The sequence below is a fragment of the Bufo bufo genome, chromosome 5 (genome assembly GCF_905171765.1).
Source record: "Bufo bufo chromosome 5, aBufBuf1.1, whole genome shotgun sequence".
Lineage (NCBI taxonomy): Eukaryota > Metazoa > Chordata > Amphibia > Anura > Bufonidae > Bufo > Bufo bufo.
The window spans coordinates 549,075,676-549,099,133 of record NC_053393.1 but is presented as its reverse complement, the minus strand read 5'-3'; the positions used below and the strand labels follow the sequence as shown (position 1 = coordinate 549,099,133).

General features: G+C 50.5%; 1 protein-coding gene across 8 annotated transcripts in view; it reads left to right on the top strand.

Annotated features, from left to right (window-relative positions):
- KRBA1 (KRAB-A domain containing 1) overlaps window positions 1–23,458 on the top strand; it is a 67,005-nt gene that overhangs the window by 37,671 nt on the left and 5,876 nt on the right. For 5 of the 8 annotated variants that reach the window (XM_040431403.1, XM_040431401.1, XM_040431404.1 and 2 more), the window contains exons 10-34: window positions 1,429–1,560; window positions 1,650–1,706; window positions 2,730–2,850; window positions 2,941–3,039; window positions 3,193–3,279; window positions 3,383–3,529; window positions 3,796–3,939; window positions 4,940–5,059; window positions 5,248–5,397; window positions 5,473–5,595; window positions 10,478–10,621; window positions 10,728–10,862; window positions 10,940–11,077; window positions 11,155–11,292; window positions 18,660–18,800; window positions 18,973–19,095; window positions 19,169–19,285; window positions 19,510–19,671; window positions 19,815–19,907; window positions 19,988–20,137; window positions 20,442–20,528; window positions 20,608–20,763; window positions 21,585–21,671; window positions 21,793–21,945; window positions 22,854–23,006. In XM_040431403.1, coding sequence (XP_040287337.1) covers window positions 1,429–1,560; window positions 1,650–1,706; window positions 2,730–2,850; window positions 2,941–3,039; window positions 3,193–3,279; window positions 3,383–3,529; window positions 3,796–3,939; window positions 4,940–5,059; window positions 5,248–5,397; window positions 5,473–5,595; window positions 10,478–10,621; window positions 10,728–10,862; window positions 10,940–11,077; window positions 11,155–11,292; window positions 18,660–18,800; window positions 18,973–19,095; window positions 19,169–19,285; window positions 19,510–19,671; window positions 19,815–19,907; window positions 19,988–20,137; window positions 20,442–20,528; window positions 20,608–20,763; window positions 21,585–21,671; window positions 21,793–21,945; window positions 22,854–23,006 — 3,157 coding nt within the window. The remainder of the gene's footprint in view (window positions 1–1,428; window positions 1,561–1,649; window positions 1,707–2,729; window positions 2,851–2,940; window positions 3,040–3,192; window positions 3,280–3,382; window positions 3,530–3,795; window positions 3,940–4,939; window positions 5,060–5,247; window positions 5,398–5,472; window positions 5,596–10,477; window positions 10,622–10,727; window positions 10,863–10,939; window positions 11,078–11,154; window positions 11,293–18,659; window positions 18,801–18,972; window positions 19,096–19,168; window positions 19,286–19,509; window positions 19,672–19,814; window positions 19,908–19,987; window positions 20,138–20,441; window positions 20,529–20,607; window positions 20,764–21,584; window positions 21,672–21,792; window positions 21,946–22,853; window positions 23,007–23,458) is intronic. The other 3 variants (XM_040431402.1, XM_040431400.1, XM_040431405.1) reach the window with 3 other exon arrangements.

Here is a 23,458-nt window from a genome sequence, read left to right as displayed (position 1 = left end):
GGTTTAGTAATGTGGTCGCCCCGAACAGGTTGGGTATAGTGATGGAGGTCGCCCCGAACAGGTTGTGTTTAGTGATAGCGGTCGCCCCGAGCAGGTTGAATTTAGTCATGGTGGTCGCCCCGAGCAGGTTGGGTATAGTGATGGAGGTCGCCCCGAGCAGGTTGTGTTTAGTGATTGCAGTTGTCCCGAGCAGGTTGGGTTTAGTCATAGCAGGCTCCCCGAGCAGGTTGTGTTTAGTGATAGCGGTCGCCCCGAGCAGGTTGTGTTTAGTGTTGGAGGTCGCCCCGAGCAGGTTGTGTTTAGTGATAGCGGTCGCCCCGAGCAGGTTGTGTTTAGTGTTGGAGGTCGCCCCGAGCAGGTTGTGTTTAGTGATTGCGGTTGTCCCGAGCAGGTTGTGTTTAGTGATTGCGGTTGTCCCGAGCAGGTTGTGTTCAGTGATTGCGGTTGTCCCGAGCAGGTTGTGTTTAGTGATTGCGGTTGTCCCAAGCAGGTTGTGTTTAGTGATGGAGGTCGCCCCGAGCAGGTTGTGTTTAGTGATTGCGGTTGTCCCGAGCAGGTTGGGTTTAGTGATTGCGGTTGTCCAGAGCAGGTTGGGTTTAGTGATTGCGGTTGTCCCGAGCAGGTTGGGTTTAGTCATAGCAGTCTCCCTGAGCAGGTTGTGTTTAGTCATAGCAGTCTCCGTGAGCAGGTTGGGTTTAGTAATGTGGTCGCCCCGAACAGGTTGGGTATAGTGATGGAGGTCGCCCCGAGCAGGTTGGGTTTAGTCATAGCGGTCGCCACCGAGCAGGTTGTGTTTAGTGTTGGAGGTCGCCCCGAGCAGGTTGTGTTCAGTGATTGCGGTTGTCCCGAGCAGGTTGTGTTTAGTGATTGCGGTTGTCCCAAGCAGGTTGCGTTTAGTGATGGAGGTCGCCCTGAGCAGGTTGTGTTTAGTGATTGCGGTTGTCCCGAGCAGGTTGGGTTTAGTGATTGCGGTTGTCCCGAGCAGGTTGGGTTTAGTCATAGCAGTCTCCCTGAGCAGGTTGTGTTTAGTCATAGCAGTCTCCGTGAGCAGGTTGGGTTTAGTAATGTGGTCGCCCCGAACAGGTTGGGTATAGTGATGGAGGTCGCCCCGAGCAGGTTGTGTTTAGTGATGGCGGTCGCCCCGAATAGGTTGGGTTTAGTAATGTGGTCGCCCCAAACAGGTTGGGTAGAGTGATGGAGGTCGCCCCGAGCAGGTTGTGTTTAGTGATGGCGGTCGTCCTGGTGCTGTTTCCTAATGTTCCTGCTTAGGACTTAGTACCTCCTATTTACATAGATGGAGTCTGACTGCCGTGCAAGGCCAGGAAATGGGGGCAGGCACTACATTACTGAGATTGGTTGACCTCCGATTTAATCTGTAATTGTTCGTGCCTCATGTTTGAGCCCTCATGGATGTTCTCCTCTTTCCAGACCTGTGATGACCTCCCGCAGCAGACATCACAGAGAGCTAACGAAAAGCCCCAGTGCCTGCAGAGTACTCCTGTAAGACCCCCGAAGAGCCACAGCTGCCCGCCTGTGCTGAACATCCGTACATTGCGTCAGGTGAAGCACTTCCTGAGATAATGAACAAACCTGTGTGTTCAGAGGCTGAAGCAGTGATTAACCCCTTAATGACCTTTACTCCTGCACAGGAAGAAGAGCGTAGCCCGGACCATCCTCTGCCTCAGGACACCAGCCTTGTTGATAAGGTATGGCAGATCTTCCTAGTATGTTCAGATCAGTACCTGCAGATAGGATTTGCTCAAACCTAATACATTGACTCACAGCAGCGCGAGGGGGTCCCAGTCTGTTACTGGGAACCATCTAAGTCCCATTGGGCAAAATGGGAAATTGTTCTTTAAAGGGTTTCTGTCACCCCACAAAACTCATATTTTTTTTTTGGATAGTTAGATTCCTTATATGGCGATATAGGAGAATATAATAGTCTTACTTACTTTCATGCGGCCGATTCTTTATAAAACAAAGTTTTATAATATGTAAATGAGGGCTCTACCAGCAAGTAGGGTGTCTTCTTGCTGGTAGCCGCAGCAGCAATCCGCCCCCTCCTCTTGTTGATTGACAGGGCCAGCCGGGATCTCCTCCTCTGGCCGGCCCTGTCAGTATTTCAAAAATCGCGCGCCTCTGGTCATTCGGCGCAGGCGCTCTGAGATGAGGAGGCTCGTCTCCTCAGCACTCCCTCAGTGCGCCTGCGCCGATGACGTATTCTCTTTCGGTGATGTCATCGGCGCAGGCGCACTGAGGAGACGAGCCTCCTCATCTCAGAGCGCCTGCGCCGAATGACCAGAGGCGCGCGATTTTTGAAATACTGACAGGGCCGGCCGGAGGAGGAGATCACGGCTGGCCCTGTCAATCAACAAGAGGAGGGGGCGGATTGCTGCTGCGGCTACCAGCAAGTAGACCCCCTACTTGCTGGTAGAGCCCTCATTTACATATTATAAAACTTCGTTTTATAAACAATCGGCCGCATGAAAGTAAGTAAGACTATTATATTCTCCTATATCGCCCTATAAGGAATCTAACTATCCCAAAAAAAAAAAAACGAGTTTTGTGGGGTGACAGAAACCCTTTAAGCGATTCCCCCGTGATTGTGCATAATGTTGTGTAACGGCTCAAATAACGCTTCCCCTTTACACATGTTATTACCAGTGTGCAGGAGCGATGGGGTAACGCAGCAGGGCGTCTAAGGTCTTTCCTCTCTTTTTGCCCCTCAGGTGACATTTGAAGACGTCGCTGTGTATTTCTCTAAGGAAGAATGGGAATTGCTTGGGGACGAGGAGAAGGATCTCTACAGGGAGGTCATGGCTGACAATTACCAGTCTCTGAGCTCTCTGGGTAAGTCTGTGCGCTACAAGATTTGGCCCCGTTCAGACCCGTGTTCCTGTAGGGGCAGACGTGACTTTACAGTATTATTTCTGGCCCCAGGGCTCCTGCAGGAGAAGCCGGACCTGGTGATACGGATTGAGAACGAGGAGGATAATCTCTGGGTTGATGAAGGATCCGAGAGGAGGATCCATCAGCAGGGTGAGCGTTCTCATGGTTTGATCACAAAAGAATGAACCTTAATTTACAAGATCTCCGCTTGCTATCAGTGACTAGAAACATGTGCCTAAAACCAGGAAACCCTTTTATTTTTGTAATTGCCGGTCTGAGCTCAGAGCTGCTTTCTGATTTCAGAGGAGGGCCGGTGGTGCCTAGACCGCGATATGGATGGAGTCCGCCTGACAGCTGAGGAAAGCGATACTTCACCCTGCACTGGGCGAGGTGAGACGGTCTGCTTCTTCCCTACTGCAGATACTATCTAGCATGCTGTATATGTTATGTCCGGCCTCTGACTCTCCCTTAAATTTACCCTTCCGTTCTTCAGAGTCTGCTGAGAGTAGTAGTCACCTCGGTGCCTTGATGCGACTAGTGAACGAGATCCCAGGATTCCTTTTGGGCAGCTCAGTGACAGATGGAAGCTCTCCCGCCCGCAGCGTAGAGGATCATGGGAACGGCAGGCAGATCCTGGAAGGTGAGTTGGACTTGGTCGTGATTGTTCTGCAGACTTCTCGTTATGCCAGGAGAGCACCCTCAGTGTACGCCGAGTTGGAGCCTTTGGGCAGTAGAATATGCCTCACAGAGGCACAGTTGGAGGTATTCATCACCGAATGCTTCCACCGTATACCTCCTACAGAGGGGAACATGAAATGTGAACAGTGCCTAGTATGGATGTTGAAGAACGGTCTGTGGCCTGCACCTTAGCGCTCAGAAATGTATCTGTACGTCTTATTTATTCAGTCAAAATAGAGGAACCTTCACCGGCCAGTTCTCCGGCTTCTGCCTATGTTCCTGTGAGTGAGACCATGGAAATTGCCACCAGTCCGAGGGTGCACAGGAGTACGGAGCAGAACAGCAGCAAAATCGTGACCAAAGCAGAAAAAAGTAAGTGTGATGACAGTGGAGGACATAGGTCCTCACTAGAGATGTGTGAATCAACACTAAACTCATTCAAAAAGCAGCCTCCTTGAGCAGTGAGGGGTTGGCTCCGCTGCTCAAGAGACCCCCCACCTCCTTTTGATTGACCGGGCCAGACATCTTGCACCTGTGCCGTTGGTCCAACTAGCGGTGCACGGACAGAGGCTCTGCTGCTGCTAGCTGAGCAGTGCTGACTGTGCATACGCTACTACACTTCCGGGTGTACCCTGACGCGAGCTGTGCACGGACAGAGGCTCTGCTGCTGCTACCTGAACAGTGCTGACTGTGCATGCGCCACTACACTTCCGGGTGTACCCTGACGTGAGCGGTGCATGCAGAGAGGTCTGCTGCTGCTACCTGAGCAGTGCTGACTGTGCATGCGCCACTACACTACCGGGTGTACCCTGATGTGAGCGGTGCACGGACAGAGGCTCTGCTGCTGCTAGCTGAGCAGTGCTGACTGTGCATGTGCCACCACACTTCCGGGTGTACCCTCACATGAGAGGTGCACGCACAGAGGCTCTGCTGCTGCTAGCTGAGCAGTGCTGACTGTGCATACGCCACTACACTACCGGGTGTACCCTGATGTGAGCGGTGCATGGACAGAGGCTCTGCTGCTGCTGCTTGAGCAGTGCTGACTGTGCGTGCGCTACTACACTTCCGGGTGTACCCTGACGTGAGCGGTGCACGGACAGAGGCTCTGCTGCTGCTAGCTGAGCAGTGCTGACTGTGCATACGCCACTCCACTACTGGGTGTACCCTGACGTGAGCGGTGCATGCACAGTCTGCATCCGCGCTGATGAGTTTTCAGCAGCAGAGCATCTGCGCTCGCTCGTTTGCTCAGAACAATGGCGCAGGTAGAAGATCAAGAGGGTGGGGAGCCAGCCCCTTGCTCCTCAAGGAGGCAGATTTTTGATTCGTACAAATCGGTATGACGGTTGTGCGCCGAATGTTCCTTGTATTCCAGCAGAGGTCGCTGTGAGTCCGCCATCCAGATACAGCACGCCTCTCAGTCATTCGCCTGCATCATCCTTTTGTATCAAGAGTGACCCAGGTACTGGCACTGACAGGCTGCAGATAAAACGAGGTAAGTGCACCGGGGTGCAGAATTATTGGGGGACATTTATAAAATCTCTAGATGTGCAAAGTTTTCTGATGTCAGAAATGGTGATGGACAAAAAGTCACCATGCATATGCTGCACGGCTAAACTGTAAAATATATAGTTTCTGCTTACATTGTGCACGAGGAATTACCTGTGCTGTGTCCTATCACAGAAGAGTTTCCCGCTGCCTGCAGTCCTGCTCAACAGAGAGACATCCCTCTTGTAAAACCCAACATTTCCCATCTTCCAAAAATCCCGCTCTATAGCCCAGAAACCTGGGACCATCTGATTCCTGAACGTGCCAGGAGACCCAGCTCTGGAGGTGAGTGCACCATACTTAATGGGGGTGGCTCAGGGGGGACCGCGTTTACAACTATTCACTATACACTCCCAACAGGTGGGACTTCATTGAGCCGCTCAACAGCCGCCTCACCCCGAAACCCGAGTGTCTCCCCAGCGTCTCCCCATCAACGAACAAAAAGCACTGGTCTGGGGGAACTGAAAATAAAAATTAAACAAGGTCTGTATCTTATATACTGCAGTGTGCAAAGCATCATATCAGGGAAGCACAATCCTATACATTACTTATCCTGTACTGATCCTGAGGTACATCCTGTATTATACTCCAGAGCTGCACTCAGTATTCTGCTGGTGGAGTCACTGTGTACATACATTACTTATCCTGTACTGATCCTGAGTTACATCCTGTATTATACTCCAGAGCTGCACTCACTATTCTGCTGGTGCAGTCACTGTGTACATACATTACTTATCCTGTACTGATCCTGAGTTACATCCTGTATTATACTCCAGAGCTGCACTCACTATTCTGCTGGTGGAGTCACTGTGTACATACATTACTTATCCTGTACTGATCCTGAGTTACATCCTGTATTATACCCCAGAGCTGCACTCACTATTCTGCTGGTGCAGTCACTGTGTACATACATTACTTATCCTGTACTGATCCTGAGTTACATCTTGTATTATACTCCAGAGCTGCACTCACTATTCTGCTGGTGCAGTCACTGTGTACATACATTACTTATCCTGTACTGATCCCAAGTTACATCCTATATTATACTCCAGAGCTGCACTCACTATTCTACTGGTGCGGTCACTATGTACATACATTACTTATCCTGTACTGATCCTGAGTTACATCCTGTATTATACTCCAGAACTGCACTCACTATTCTGCTGGTGCAGTCACTGTGTACACACATTACTTATCCTGTACTGATCCTGAGTTACATCCTGTATTATACTCCAGAGCTGCACTCATTATTCTGCTGGTGCAGTCACTGTGTACATACATTACTTATCCTGTACTGATCCTGAGTTACATCCTGTATTATACTCCAGAACTGCACTCACTATTCTGCTGGTACAGTCACTGTGTACACACATTACTTATCCTGTACTGATCCTGAGTTACATCCTGTATTATACTCCAGAGCTGCACTCATTATTCTGCTGGTGCAGTCACTGTGTACATACATTACTTATCCTGTACTGACCCTGAGTTACATTCTGTATTATACTCCAGAGCTGCACTCACTATTCTGCTGGTGCAGTCACTGTGTACATACATTACTTATCCTGTACTGATCCCAAGTTACATCCTATATTATACTCCAGAGCTGTACTCAATATTCTGCTGGTGCAGTCACTGTGTACATACATTACTTATCCTGTACTGATCCCAAGTTACATCCTATATTATACTCCAGAGCTGCACTCACTATTCTGCTGGTGCGGTCACTATGTACATACATTACTTATCCTGTACTGATCCTGAGTTACATCCTGTATTATACTCCAGAGCTGCACTCACTATTCCGCTGGTGCAGTCACTGTGTACATATATTACTTATCCTGTACTGATCCTGAGTTACATCCTGTATTATACTCCAGAGCTGCACTCACTATTCTGCTGGTGCAGTCACTGTGTACATACATTACTTATCCTGTACTGATCCTGAGTTACATCCTGTATCATACTCCAGAGCTGCACTCACTATTCTGCTGGTGCAGTCACTGTGTACGTACATTACTTATCCTGTACTGATCCTGAGTTACATCCTGTATTATACTCCAGAGCTGCACTCACTATTCTGCTGGTGCAGTCACTGTGTACATACATTACTTATCCTGTACTGATCCTGAGTTACATCCTGTATTATACTCCAGAGCTGCACTCACTATTCTGCTGGTGCACTCACTGTGTACATTCATTACTTATCCTGTACTGATCCTGAGTTACTTCCTGTATTATACTCCAGGGCTGCACTCACTATTCTGCTGGTGCAGTCACTGTGTACATACATTACTTACCCTGTACTGATCCTGTGTTACATCCTGTATTATACTCCAGAGCTGCACTCACTATTCTGCTGGTGCAGTCACTGTGTACATACATTACTTATCCTGTACTGATCCTGAGTTACATCCTGTATTATACTCCAGAGCTAGAGTTTTTGCGATACCAAATTTTTGATTCGGTTTCGATACCATGAAAAAGTATTGCGATACTCGATACCATTCGATACCACGCGAAAAAAATAAACAAAAAAAGCCACGTGCATTCCTCATTTTTAAAAATGGCGAATCGCGCAGTTTTTATTTTATTTTTTCTGTTCCGGCATTCACCACCTAGATTTTTTTTTTATATTTTAATAGTTTGGACTTTTCTGACGTGGCGATGTAATATGTTTATTTATATATTTTATATGTGAAATTGGGAAAAGGGGGGTGATTTATACTTCATATTTTAGTGTTTTTTTTTTTTTCACTTTTTATTTAATAACTATTTCCCCCCTTAGGGGCTAGAACCTGGGATCTTTCATCCCTTTTCCTATTCACCCTGATAGATCTCTATCAGGGTGAATAGGACTTCACACTGTCCCTGCTGCTCTGTGCTTTGTGCACACAGCATCAGGGATGTTACCATGGCAACCAGGGCTTCTGTAGCGTCCTGGCTGCCATGGTAACCGATCGGAGCCCCAGGCTTACACAGCTGGGGCTCCGATCAGAAGCTGCCACTGCACCACCAATGAGGGGGAGTGGAGAGGTCCCTGTGGCCACTGCCACCAATGATTTTAATACTGGAGGGTTGAGAGGGGCCGGCGCACTGTGCCACCAATGATTTTAATGGGATGGGGGGATTGAGGGGGGGGGCACACTGCACCACCAATGATTTTACCCCTTTATACAGGAGGCGGGTACTAGCAGATCAGCGGCAGTTAACTGCCGCTGATCGCAGCTCCCTGTCAGGGGCAGGGTGCCGGCAATGCGATTCTGCTGCCGGCACCCGCCTCCTGTATGTGTTAAAGACTGACTACTGTATATGAGTCCAGACTTTCACTATTAGGCCACACAGAGCGGCGCCCAGCGATGTCTCAGCACTCACCATTTAGTCCTGGGCGCCGCTCCGTTCGCCCGCAGTGCCCCATTACTGTCTCCTCTCCTGCTCCACATGCTGCTGATTACTATCGGAGCGATGGGAGGAGACATCAGCTTCACTAGTGGGCGTTCCTTCTCCCTGGCTGTAGCGCTGTCCAATCGCAGCGCAGGGAAAAGGAACGCCCACTAGTGAAGCTGATGTCTCCTCCCATCGCTCCGATAGTAATCCTATCATTGGGGCGCAGTGCGCCCGCCCCTCCTCCGCCCCTCTCTTCTCATTGCCGCCCCTCCTCCACCCCCTCTCTTCTCATTGCCGCCCCTCCTCCGCCCCTCTCTTCTCATTGCCGCCCCTCCTCCGCCCCTCTCTTCTCATTGGTGGCAGCGGCAGCAGCACAGGGGGAGGGACGACAGCTTCCTTCTCCCCGTGCTGCTGAGAGAGAACATGAGCGCGCCGATAGCAGCGCGCTCATGTTCAGAGATACTAGACTGCGCAGAAGCGCAGCCCAGTATCGAAAAAACGGAAATCCCGGTATCGTATCGATACCGGGACAAAAGTATCGATTGGGTATCGAAATTTCGATACCCGCAACAACCCTATCCAGAGCTGCACTCACTATTCTGCTGGTGCAGTCACTGTGTACATACATTACTTATCCTGTACTGATCCTGAGTTACATCCTGTATTATACTCCAGAGCTGCACTCACTATTCTGCTGGTGCAGTCACTGTGTACATAGATTACTTATCCTGTACTGATCCTGAGTTACATCCTGTATTATACTCCAGAGCTGCACTCACTATTCTGCTGGTGCGGTCACTATGTACATACATTACTTATCCTGTACTGATCCTGAGTTACATCCTGTATTATACTCCAGAGCTGCACTCACTATTCCGCTGGTGCAGTCACTGTGTACATATATTACTTATCCTGTACTGATCCTGAGTTACATCCTGTATTATACTCCAGAGCTGCACTCACTATTCTGCTGGTGCAGTCACTGTGTACATACATTACTTATCCTGTACTGACCCTGAGTTACATCCTGTATCATACTCCAGAGCTGCACTCACTATTCTGCTGGTGCAGTCACTGTGTACATACATTACTTATCCTGTACTGATCCTGAGTTACTTCCTGTATTATACTCCAGGGCTGCACTCACTATTCTGCTGGTGCAGTCACTGTGTACATACATTACTTATCCTGTACTGATCCTGAGTTACATCCTGTATTATACTCCAGAGCTGCACTCACTATTCTGCTGGTGCAGTCACTGTGTACATACATTACTTATCCTGTACTGATCCTGAGATACATCCTGTATTATACTCCAGAGCTGCACTCACTATTCTGCTGGTGCAGTCACTGTGTACATACATTACTTATCCTGTACTGATCCTGAGTTACTTCCTGTATTATACTCCAGAGCTGCACTCACTATTCTGCTGGTGCAGTCACTGTGTGCATACATTACTTATCCTGTACTGATCCTGAGTTACATCCTGTATTATACTCCAGAGCTGCACTCACTATTCTGCTGGTGCAGTCACTGTGTACATACATTACTTATCCTGTACTGATCCTGAGTTACTTCCTGTATTATACTCCAGAGCTGCACTCACTATTCTGCTGGTGCAATCACTGTGTACATACATTACTTATCCTGTACTGATCCTGAGTTACATCCTGTATTATACTCCAGAGCTGCACTCACTATTCTGCTGGTGCAGTCACTGTGCACATACATTACTTATCCTGTACTGATCCTGAGTTACATCCTGTATTATACTCCAGAGCTGCACTCACTATTCTGCTGGTGCAGTCACTGTGTACATACATTACTTATCCTGTACTGATCCTGAGTTACATCCTGTATTATACTCCAGAGCTGCACTCACTATTCTGCTGGTGGAGATTTATCACTAGCTCAGCTTGCAGTATATTCATTAGTACTAGAAGCAGAACACTTTTTGATTGAGGTTTTATTTTGCAGAGGATTCTGGGAGTGATAGAGACTTGTCGGATTCCCCTGGTTATGGGAGGAAAGTTTACCAGACGCCGCCACCCTCTTCCACAGTCCTGCAGGCAGAGAGGGAGCACTGGAGGCTGGCGGCTTCTCCCCTGAGATCCCCTGCAGGTAGTTCTTGTATGTAAAGTCTCATCACAGGCTCGAGCTGTCGTTCTGTCTCTCCATGCTTTACACTGCAGTCCTGCTCCACACCCATTTATCCTTCTTTCTATAGATGCACCCCTGGGAAGCTCCCCCTTACACAGACTAGTGAACTGCCTGAGGGAGATTACCACCAGCCGCCCACGTCCCTTCAGCGGCACATTGTCCACCACCAGATGGGTCACGGATATGAGCAGAGTCTGTGCAGGTAACTTTACTGCAACGCTGCAAATTATTCATCCGGTGGTGGAAGCAGAACCGGAAAATGATACCTTTCTATTACAGATGCCTCCAGCAGAGCGAGCGGTTCCTCCACGATCGCAGCTCCTCAGCCTAATCCTTTCACTGCAGCCGTCACCAATGGAGCGGCCCAGCTACGGGGGGTAGAGCCGAAGACCTCAGACACGAGGGCGGGCAGAGAGCGTGAGCAGATGGGGGTCATTCCAGTGGTGGAGGGCTGCTTGTGCTGGTTTTTAGGGTTGACGACTCCTGTATTTTAGATGCTCCAGTGTCACCCATGGGCCACGTTCGGCTGTCTGCCCTGGGGAAGTGTCTGGAGAAGATCCAGTCCCGCGGTCTGACCAGCAGTGAGGAGCCCCGGAGGGCAGAACTGGGGGTGAAGAGAACCCACTCTGAAGGTAAGATGGTGGGTACAGGGGTACAGTGCATGGGCTAGGAGCCACAGTCAGAGCCTTCCATAAAAGTTCCAGGACACGCAATGTACTATTACGGCGCTCTAATTGTGGGGGCACTAGATAGGGGATGTGTCTGATACGTGGGGGTCCGAAACGATTAAAACAGGGTGAACGGAGCGCGGGACGCACATGGCTGCTGGTGCTCCGTTCAGCTCAGTGTATCGCTTGGCTGCTTCCCCACAGCCCCATTAATCTTAACCAATGTATACACGGCGTTATGTGCCCCCGGGTGTATGGAGCAGGCCTCTGCAGTGACCCTGCTCCATACACGGCGGGTGCCGGCTGTTTCATACAACCGGCACCTCCCCCCCCCCCCCAGGTGCCGCGATCAACGCTGATTGCAACATCTGTGAGTGAAGGCAAAGGGATGCGGTTCCCTCTGTCTTCCGATCGGAGCCCCCACAGTGAGATCGCGGGGCACCGATCGGTGACCGGCCTGCCATGGTAAGCTCCCTGCTGAGCTATGCACGAGGCACAGCTCAGAATGGAGGGAGTAAAAATCCTATTCACCCTAATAGAGATCTATTAGGGTCAATAGGAGAGGGGTTCAAAAGACCCCTATATGGGCTAATAGTTATTAAAAAAAAGTTTAAAACATTTGAAAAAACACCAATATATTAAAAGTTTGAATCATCCCCTTTCCCAATTTCTCGCTCGTATCATTGGGGGACACAGAAGACCATGGGTATAGCTGTTGCCACTAGGAGGCGACACTAAGCAAAAAAGTGCTGGCTCCTCCGCTCAGCTGTACCCCTCCTGCAGACCCTGAGCTCATCAGTTTTAGCTTAGTGTCCGTAGGAGGCAGACATGTTTTCCTGCTGGTCTGCCAAAGCTTTTTTCTTTTAGATTTGTCCTTTTTATTTTATTTTTTTATTTAGGTCCTGGCTACAGGGGGCCTCTAACCACCTGTTTTCCCCAGTCTTGAGGGGGGAGACCAGTGGGTCCTCAAGCCCGCTGCTTGTTCCCCACCTCTGGAAGACAAGGAGGAACAGTGGATCTCAAATCCGCTGTTACCCGCCAGCAACAGTGTCACCTTGTCTCCTACTTCTAGAAGTCCCCACTGTTACCAGTGTAGACGGCCTCCCCAAGGGGCAGCACACTGGGGAAGGTGACACTGCTGGAATCAGGGTGGGCAGAAAACGTCTAGGTAAGTATGTTACCTACCCTTTCCTGCTGGCCCCCCTTTGCCTGAGCCCCCCTCCTCCTTTTACTGGGTTCTAGGGGTTAATCTTCCCTGCTGGCCCCCCTTCTCTTCCTTTTACTGGGTTCTAGGGGTTAATCTTCCCTGCTGGCCCCCCTTCTCTTCCTTTTACTGGGTTCTAGGGGTTAATCTTCCCTGTTGGCCTCCCTTCTCTTCCTTTTACTGGGTTCTAGGGGTTAATCTTCCCTGTTGGCCTCCCTTCTCTTCCTTTTACTGGGTTCTAGGGGTTAATCTTCCCTGCTGGCCTCCCTTCTCTTCCTTTTACTGGGTTCTAGGGGTTAATCTTCCCTGCTGGGTCCCCTTCTCCTGTGTTCTCTCATGGACATGGGGAAATAGTTTTTTTTTTCAGAACCTTGGCCCTGTTTCCTGTAGCCGGTGATTCCCCGGCCCTCGGTCCCGTCCCCAGCCCCCTCACCTTCCTCCAGGCCCTGCGGTGTATTTACAGCGGTCCCATGACGCCGGGGCATCGGCACGCCCGTTCTCGGCCTCCTCTGTTCAGGGGGCAAGATCCCCTCGACACTCCCATTCCCTCCCTGCACCACTCTCCCAGCCGGAATTGCTTCCGGCCGGCCCGCCTGTACGCGAGGCCCCGGCTCTGCGGCCTACTAGACCGCATTCTTCCAGAGTGTTTTGGGGGGCGAGGTCTGTGCTGTCAGAGTGTTAGCCCCTTCCGTGCCTCAGAGCTCCTGTGGCTGGGGGAAAAATGATTCATTATAACTCAGGAAAGGGTTAATAGGATTAGGGCTCAGCGTAATTTTAGCAACAATTAACCCTTGGAGCGCCGGTCTTATTTTGGGCCTGGTTCCCATCGCCCTATAGCACTACAGTGTGGCCAGTGGCGCAATGGATAGGCGGTGTGCTTGCACTACCGCTAGCTACATACGTCCTGTAGCATTGACCTCCCTTCATAAGCAGAGTAGATAAACTACCAGTATACGGGCATTTACCACTGGACCCTGTCCGTCCAGCAGCATTGCCTCCTTCCATAGGTGGATTAATTGCACTTGCACTGGATGCTGTACCCCCTGTAGCATTACCCTCCTTCCATAGGCGGAGTACTTGCACTACCACTGGATACGGTACAGCCGGTAACATTACCCTCCTTCCATAGACGGAGTACTTGCACTACCACTGGATGCTGTACCCCCTGTAGCATTAACCTCCTTCCATAGGTGGATTACTTGCACTACGACTGGATACGGTACAGCCGGTAACATTACCCTCCTTCCATCGGCGGAGTACTTGCACTACCACTGGATACGGTACAGCCGGTAACATTACCCTCCTTCCATCGGCAGAGTACTTGCACTACCACTGGATACGGTACAGCCGGTAACATTACCCTCCTTCCATCGGCAGAGTACTTGCACTACCACTGGATACGGTACAGCCGGTAACATTACCCTCCTTCCATCGGCAGAGTACTTGCACTACCACTGGATACGGTACAGCCGGTAACATTACCCTCCTTCCATAGGCGGAGTATTTTCACTACCACTGGATACGGTACAGCCGGTAACATTACCCTCCTTCCATAGGTGGATTACTTGCACTACCACTGGATACGGTACAGACGGTAACATTACCCTCCTTCCATAGGCGGAGTACTTGCACTACCACTGCATACGGTACAGCCGGTAACATTACCCTCCTTCCATCGGCGGAGTACTTGCACTACCACTGGATACGGTACAGCCGGTAACATTACCCTCCTTCCATAGGTGGATTACTTGCACTACCACTGCATACGGTACAGCCGGTAACATTACCCTCCTTCCATCGGCGGAGTACTTGCACTACCACTGGATACGGTACAGCCGGTAACATTACCCTCCTTCCATCGGCAGAGTACTTGCACTACCACTGGATACGGTACAGCCGGTAACATTACCCTCCTTCCATCGGCAGAGTACTTGCACTACCACTGGATACGGTACAGCCGGTAACATTACCCTCCTTCCATCGGCAGAGTACTTGCACTACCACTGGATACGGTACAGCCGGTAACATTACCCTCCTTCCATAGGCGGAGTATTTTCACTACCACTGGATACGGTACAGCCGGTAACATTACCCTCCTTCCATAGGTGGATTACTTGCACTACCACTGGATACGGTACAGACGGTAACATTACCCTCCTTCCATAGGCGGAGTACTTGCACTACCACTGCATACGGTACAGCCGGTAACATTACCCTCCTTCCATCGGCGGAGTACTTGCACTACCACTGGATACGGTACAGCCGGTAACATTACCCTCCTTCCATCGGCAGAGTACTTGCACTACCACTGGATACGGTACAGCCGGTAACATTACCCTCCTTCCATAGGCGGAGTATTTGCACTACCACTGCATACGGTACAGCCGGTAACATTACCCTCCTTCCATCGGCGGAGTACTTGCACTACCACTGGATACTGTACATCATGTCGGGGTCCCCCCTCTTTCCATAGGTGGAGTAATTCCCCTACCTCTGGAAGCTTCCGCTCTATCGCATTATCCGTCTTTCTTAGGCGGAGTGATTGCTTGCACATTGACTACCGTGACTAGTCTCACTTCTCTCTTGTCGTATTGTATCCCATTCCAGAGGTGGTCTATTTGCTGTACACGGTTCCTACAATCGCCTTATCCCCCGTCTTACGTGGTATTTTGGCACTACCACTGGTAGTCATTGTACGGATTGGCGTCGGGCGCCTGTGTGGCGGCCTCGGTCTTCCCAGGGTGTTGACCCATGACATACCTTTCCTCGTGCCTTGAGTCCCTATTGGGGGCATTCTGATTTTGTTGCTGTTTCTTGGCGCGCTCGGCCTCCACACTCCTTCAGTAGGTGGAACGTCTGCGCTGGGTGCCAGTTTTCTTCCTTCTCAGGTGGAGTATACGCTAGCACCAATTCATGGTGGCTACTGCTGTTTGACCTCATTTTCAGGTGGAGTCCCTCCTCTGGTGAGGCCACGGGTGCTGGTACGGCCTCCCCCTATGAGGCAGTCTTGGGCTGGCCGCAGATTTTTGGGCTGCTGTGTGACCCCCTCCCGGGGAGAGTGTTTGCGTTCCTTCTTCAGATGGCGGCACTTACTGTGTTCTGGCTTCAGGACGCATTGTTAGGTTCTTGCCACACACCCTTCCTCCATATGGAGTATCGGCCCCAGCTTTTCGTGTGGTTTCTACAAAACATTTCTCCTTTTGAGGGTGGAACTTCCTCGCTCATTGTAGCTGTGCTTGTGTCTACTTTTCCTTCTCCCACAGTTGGCACTGTGCCCCTGTTCTGCCATCGCTGGGTGCGGTAGCTCCACCAAGCATACGGTGTTCCTGAGGGGTACACTTATTCCTTCTGGCGTTGGTCAAATGCCCATACCCAGGTGATGGGTCTGTTCACTCCTGGTGGGCATTAGTATGGTTTTCTGTACCTGGTATAACCTACCGATTTCTATGGCACTGGCCCAGCGCCTTGTTCCCTTCACATGTAGTGCATCGCCTCTACCATCTGCTACGGCGACTGCACCAGCGTTACCTCCTAGTGGAGTTTTGGTAGGCACTTATCCGGTTGCATATGTGAGTTGTCTGCATTTCTTCCCTCTCCGGGTAGAGCGGTCGTGCTGTCCTTATTGCCATCACTAATACTGGTTCTCTACTGAGCCGCATCAGCCTCTTCTACTTCTCCCCTCCCGCAGGGCGAGTAGTTGCACTTCCCCCAGATGCTGTTTTCATAGCCATTGGGTTATCGTATGCCCCCTTTCTGCTGAGGAGTGCCTGCGCTGGTAGTGTTGGTTCCTTTCCCAGTTTTTTTTCTGGGATTTTGTGGCGTTCGACGTCCACACTCCCTTCCTGGCGCAGTATTTCTACCATCTCTGGTTCCTGTCTGGCCGTTTTGTACATTCCTCTTCTTCTTTTGGCGGAGAGGTTCCGCAGTGGCGGCCGTTAGTGTCTGACGGGTTTACACAACCTTCATGTTTTCAGACATCGACGTCGCTTCTACCTGTTCCCTTCGACTAGGTAATTTTTTTCTTTAAAGGGAACCTGTCACCTCCAAAGCACATATAAAACCGACATCATTACCTTACAGTAGCCCCCAGTGTGTCCACAATCATGTGTTTCATTCCTCGGTTGCTGCATACTTTATAAAAACGCTGTTTTAATCTCCATTCGCGCTCTCTTCAGAGCCAGCTGGAAGTCAAGGGGGAAGCTGCCTCCTTGCTTCAAGTCAAGCTAAGCCCGCCCCTTACTCCTTGTTATTGCGCGATCCCGGCTGCTATCGTCTCACTGCACATGCGCCGGCCATTTCCATTGTGCGCGCGCGCCCGGCGATTCTTGTCGTCAGCGTGATCACTGGCTTCAGGCGTGCGCGCGCGCGATGGAAATGGCCGGCGCATGCCACGTGAGACGATAGCAGCCGGCTGACTGCGGGAGCCGGAGACGGGATCGTGCAGTAACAAGGAGTAAGGGGCAGGCTTAGCTTGACTTGAAGCAAGGTGGCCGCTTGTTACACCCCTACAGAATCCTTACGCTGGGTTCACACCTGAGCGTACCTTGTTGCGCTCTGCTCCGAAACAAGCAAACGCCCATTGTCGCGCTTTCCCGGAAGTCTATGTACGGGAACGCGCGACCATATGCCCCAAAGAAGTTCCTGTACTTCTTGGGGCGTAGGGCGTTTTCCAGCGCGTTGTACGCGCTGTAAAACGCTCAGGTGAGAACCATGCCCATAGGGAATCATTGGTTCTTGCCTGTTGAGCGTTTTAAAGCGAGTAGGAACGCGCTGTAAAATGCTCAGGTGTGAACCCAGCTGTTTGGGAAGGCAGCGGCGCTGGCAGTAGCGCCGCGGCCTTCTCGCTGTTTACCGCAGGCCCAGTGACGTCACAGGGCCTGCGGTAAACAGCGAGAAGGCCGGGGTGCTACTGCAGTTCTTTGTCCCTCAGTTTCCAGACAGAATTTTTCAGTTTGTTTTTTGTTTTTTTCTCTTGCCATGTCGTGTCTGTTGATCACTCTAGGGTGTTTTTTTTTGCCCAGCCGGGGCCTCTGTGTATTCAGCCGCTCTCTGCCCATTTTTTAAGTTTTTTTTGGTGTCCTTCCCCCGCAATTCTGTACGGGGCCTTATGGAAGGTTTTGGATTCGTTCTGGTCCTGTTCCCTCCCCATGGTACTGCTCTTTAACGTCCCATGGTCTTCTGTGTCCCCCAATGATACGAGCGAGAAAATAGGATTTTTTGTGCTTACCTGTAAAATCCTTTTCTCGCTGAGTTTATTGGGGGGCACAGCTCCCACCCATGGTCTTCTGTGTCCCCCAATCAACTCGGCGAGAAAAGCATTTTACAGCACAAAAAATCCTATTTTCCATATAAAAATACATACTCAATATGTTTATTTTTTATTGAGTATCACTGCATCCGCATATGTCCGAACTATTAAAATATTTTAAAAAATTCCTGTGCGGTGAACGCCGTAACAGAAAAAAATAAAAACACGCGATTTGCCCTTTTTTTTTTTTGTCCCCCCAAAAAATAGAATAACTGTGATCGTATTGATGTATATACTACAAGAATGGTATCAATAAAAACTACAGTTCGTTACGAAAAAAAAAAAAACCTAATGAAGATTTTTCTAAAGGTTTTTATTTTTTTTAAAGTAGTAAAACTAAAAAAAAAAGAACCGTTCAATTCTTATTGAGCCGCAGAATTAGAACGTAAGGTGTTTTTTTGTGCATAGTGAGTGCTGTGATGTCAAAACCCCAAAAACCTTGGTGGAATTCATTTTATTTAATTTTTTTTTCAATTTTGCCACACAAAGAATTTTTTTTTTCCTGTTTTATAATACAAGACATAGTAAATTAAATGGTGGAATTAAAAAATGCATCTTGTCCCGCCAAAAATAAGCCCTCGTATAGCTATGTGAACGGAAAAATAAAAAAGTTATGGCTATTGGAACATGAGGAGGAAAAATAAAAAAATGTCAAAATGAAAATAGGCCCGGTCTTTAAGGGGTTAAGTCGATATGCTCGACCACTTCAGAGGGACGACTGTCCCAGCAGTCGGACCTCCACCAATCAGATACGTATCTCATATCCTGTTCCTGAGCTTCGGGGGGCGCTGTGCTTTTATTTTCGCCTTTACGTTTCAGATCTGTCCTGTCGGACTGGTGTATTTAGTGGTGCAAAGAGGTCCGCCCTGGAAGTGTCCTCCCGTGTAGTCAGCAGCTGTTCTCCCGGCCACCGTGACTTGTGGAGACCCCCCGAGGAGCTGCCCAGGGCCCCCAGTGAGGGTAGGTCTCATTTGTAAAGCTGTGATGTGAGCGTAATAACATGGAGAATGTCCACAGCTCTGCGCTCTGGATGTCCGCCGCGTGTGGGTTTTGCGCCCCCTCCGTCACTCCGTTCTGGGGTCACCCTCACCATGAGGCTGCTAAACATGTGTCCCCCGCTCTCCTCCTACAGATCAGCCTATTGGAAGCTCCCATCTGCTGAGCGTCATGAACTGCGTGAGGAGGATCCCCGGCTGCCGCCCCATTTCTTCCATACATGTTCCACCAGACTTGGGCCGCCCCTGCACACAAGGTGACCATCAACGCACGGACGCGGCGAGCGGCTCATGATTTCAGGCCTCTGATCCACCGGTTTCTCCTTTTTTTTTTCTTCACTGAAGTGAAAGACGTAAAAGTGAAACAGGAAAAAGATGAAAACCCTCCCGTGGAGCCGTCCAGACAGTGGACAGCACCGCCGCAGAGTCCTGATGTCCCCAAACAATCAGGTCAGCCCAATCCCCCTTCCTTAGGGCACATCCAAAAAATCCACAGCGGGTTTAGCTGCAGAGGATGAGAATATTATGCCTGCTCGTTGATGGTTTCCACCCTCAAACTGCAGCTGTTTGGAAGATGTGAAATAGGGTGAACCCTTAAAGTTTGTCCCCAACCTGATAATTTAGCACTGGCTCAAAAACCCTTTTATTTTAATGTAGAATTAACCTCTTTGCAGGACCCGTGGCCACTAACGTCCACCTGACTGGGCTGATGAGGCTCATGGAGGAGATCCCATGCGTGGAGTCCAGTAACCCGTCCCGGGCCATGTATAGTATCGCCGTCGGACATTCCATGGCCCGGAGAATGGACCGATCGAATTACCTCTCCTCCTGTAACGGTGAGAATAGAACATGGCTAGAAAGGGTTAATAGATTGTGCTGTCCAAGGTGTTTGTCGCAGTGCGTCAGGCCTCGCTCTATTACACAATGACGAAACGGTATAGAAGCCCCTTTAACCCCTTCCTGCGCCTCTCTTTTTCAGACGATTCGGGTTTCCAGGCGGAGCTGAACGACAGCACCATTGCATCGGGGGACTCTGTGTACAGCGATGACACGAGCTGGTCCTCGGAGAACGGTAAGTGGTCGCACTCCTGCCTCCCGTCCTGATGGTAAGTTATCAGCCTGCTGATGGCTTCTGTTTCCTGACCCCCACAGTGGACCCTTCATACTCTGCCATCGGTGGGCTGCAGAGGGTGGTGAGCGAGTTTGCCGAACTAGGATCAGTCAGTCCCCTCGTCGCAGTAGCTGCCCCCCCCGGCGTCCAGGACGGGACTGGACTGAAGAAACCCAAAGAGGCTTTGACAGGTGAGTAGACGTGGCTGCTGCGACCACGGAGGACTTGATTCCACCCTGATGGACAGTGTTGGAGAAAACGCAGATCCTAGCAGTTTAACCCTTCTTGGTGCTGATAAGGGGGGGGGGGGGCGTTCTTTTGTATTTTCACAACAACAAAAACGAATCCTTTCATTTTGCTGCAAGTTACAATATGGCTTCCTATAAGAGCAAATGGATGATCCCACGACATTGCTTCTATCGGAGTGCTGCTCTGCAGGGAAATGTTGTGTCCTGCAGTTTTCTTTGTGTGTGACATATGGAATCCTCTCTGCAGCTTCCGCTTCCCGACTCCATGAGAGCGTCAGGCGATCGCCCCGGGAGGCTGCTGGGGTCGCAGCCAGCGCCTGCTCTGCTGAGAATGGTGAGAAGTTTGGCTTTTCTTATTGAATAAGTCGGTGAAGGTCGGTCTCGTACTTATCCTCGTGTCTCATGTCCTGCAGGAGAAGCGGCAATAGCTGCTATTCGTGGCCTGCAGAAGGTGGTCCATGGCTTTGTAGAGCAAGAGTGCGTGAGTCCTATAACAGCTGTCAGGAACAGCACCCCCAACAGCGGCCAGAGGGACCTACCTGGGAGAAAAACCTGCCAGGAGGAGGAAGGTAAGTACATTATAGCAATATCATGGTTCTGCTGGTCTCTATCTCTAGGCCACGTCTGCTCTTCTGTCAGTCTAGACAATGTTTGTCGCTCCTGCGCCACTGTACACCACTTGTGGTTGCTGCCCTGCCTCTCTAGGCCATGTCTGCCTGCTGCCCTGGGCCACGCCAGCCCTGTGCTTCCCCGGGCCAGGCCAGCCCTGTGCTTCCCCGGGCCAGGCCAGCCCTGTGCTTCCCCGGGCCAGGCCAGCCCTGTGCTTCCCCGGGCCACGCCAGCCCTGTGCTTCCCCGGGCCACGCCAGCCTTGTGCTTCCCCGGGCCACGCCAGCCTTGTGCTTCCCCGGGCCACGCCAGCCTTGTGCTTCCCCGGGCCACGCCAGCCTTGTGCTTCCCCGGGCCACGCCAGCCTTGTGCTTCCCCGGGCCACGCCAGCCTTGTGCTTCCCCGGGCCACGCCAGCCTTGTGCTTCCCCGGGCCACGCCAGCCTTGTGCTTCCCCGGGCCACGCCAGCCTTGTGCCTCCCCGGGCCACGCCAGCCTTGTGCCTCCCCGGGCCACGCCAGCCTTGTGCCTCCCCGGGCCACGCCAGCCTTGTGCCTCCCCGGGCCACGCCAGCCTTGTGCCTCCCCGGACCACGCCAGCCTTGTGCCTCCCCGGGCCACGCCAGCCTTGTGCTTCCCCGGGCCACGCCAGCCTTGTGCCTCCCCGAGCCATGTCTGCCTTGCTGCTGAGCTACTGTAGACCACATACCTTCTATGTCTAGCAGTCTTCTATCCAGGTTGAGTGTATACATCTTCATGTATATCTTTTGTCCTTTGACCACAGCTGTGTCACCCCATATTCTGGGCTCCCCTCCGGCGTCGGTCACCAGTCACTTCCTGTGTGACACTGGAAAATGGCTGCCTGAACGGGGTGAGATGCACTGATCAGGATGTAAATCCTTGTTTATTATGGGTCGCCCCTCTGCTTCCCACCCACATGATCTGCATCTCCCAGTAGGGGTCACACTAAGCTCTATTACTCCTCTCACCAGACTCCTCATACTCGGCTCTCAGTGGTCTCCAGAGAGTGGTGAACGGCTTCTCGGAGATGAGCTGCGTCAGCCCGTTCTCTGCAGTCAGTACCCCGGTCAGCGAGGGCGTCCCAGAGGTGTCCATCCAGCGGAGGAGCGATGCTCAGGCACAGGGTGAGATGGGTGTCCTTGTCTGCTCTCCAAACATACACCACCATCCAAACTCTGCCGATCCCAGTCTCCTCCAGGAGTAATCTCCTCCTCTCTGGAGCGGCCTCCCGATATGGGGACCCCAAAGATGGACCCCACTCACCAGAAAAGTATGGTGTGCATATGGTTCCCGTGAAAATACTTCTATAAATTGTCTTATCTGGGCCTGAGGGGGTGCGACATGACACAGGCAATCATATAGAGGTCACCAGTCATACAGCGCCCCCTCAGGCTTGCACTAGGTATAGCAACATAACATAAAAGAAAAAATGAAAGGCTATATACACCTTTGGGGAAAATTTTTATAAATTATTGCAAGATACTCATTTTGAGTTAAAAATCCATTTTTAAACTGGTCTTTATGACAAATATGGAGCCTTTTTTTCTGTACAGAACTGAGATGCTCTAATAGAGGGATCTGAATTTTCTCTCTGCTCTCTGACATTATAAACACTCAGTATAGCCATAAGATTGGGGTGTTTATGACCTCTTAGTAAATTAGAGATAATGGTTATTAGATGATCAGCACTATTCACACACCTAGACAAACCGTTAACCCTTTGTGACCCTTTTAGTCCAAAATGAGTAAAATGCAATCATAAAAGGTTTTTAACAGTAGAAATTAATTTCTGAATTTATTACCCGAAGTCTCGCGGGTAATAACTTCGGCTCATAGGATCCAATACATTCTAATACTGTACGGAGCGCTCGCTCTGTACAGTATTCTAACGAAGTTTTATGCAAATCGACTCATCCCTAGTTAGGACCACACAGCACTCCGTTGGGCACCCCCTGGTCTAGACTATACATACCTTCCTGCATTGCTCTTGTTGTATGACCGGTGACTGATCCCCCTTTTCCTCCGTGCACAGATGTCGTGTCCTCTACCCTCAGCGGACAGAAGAACGTGATTAATGGGGTCCCTGATGCCGGCTGTCTGAGCCCCATGACGGTAGCCAGCAATGTCTCCAGCGAGAGTGATGCAGGACTGACGATGAAGAGCCGACGTGAGCGCAGCGACGAGGGTTTGTCATGTTCTGATGCATGTCATTTCTATTTCCATGATAACCGCGACTCGAAACCTAAAACATCAGTAGTGACTGCACCAGTTAGGATGGAGACCACGTCCCCCCACCAGAGCTTGAGGCTCCCATACAATACAGGAAAGGAGTCTTACAGGGGTGGCCTCCATATTGTAAGCCTAAGGCTACATGCACAAAGACGGACATGCGATGTACATTTTTTTAACGCCCATCACACGTCTATTTTGAGACCAATGGTCGTCTATGGGGTTATTCACACGGCAGTTTTTTTGACCGTCTGTGAAAAACGGACGTCAAAAAATAGAACATGTTCTATCTTGTCCGTATTTTACTGACCCCCATACAATTGAATGGGTTCGTTTTTAACGTCCGTTTCTCAGAAAGGCGTCAGTGAAAAAAGTCTGTTAAAAATGTACAGTTTATCCGTTTTTAAC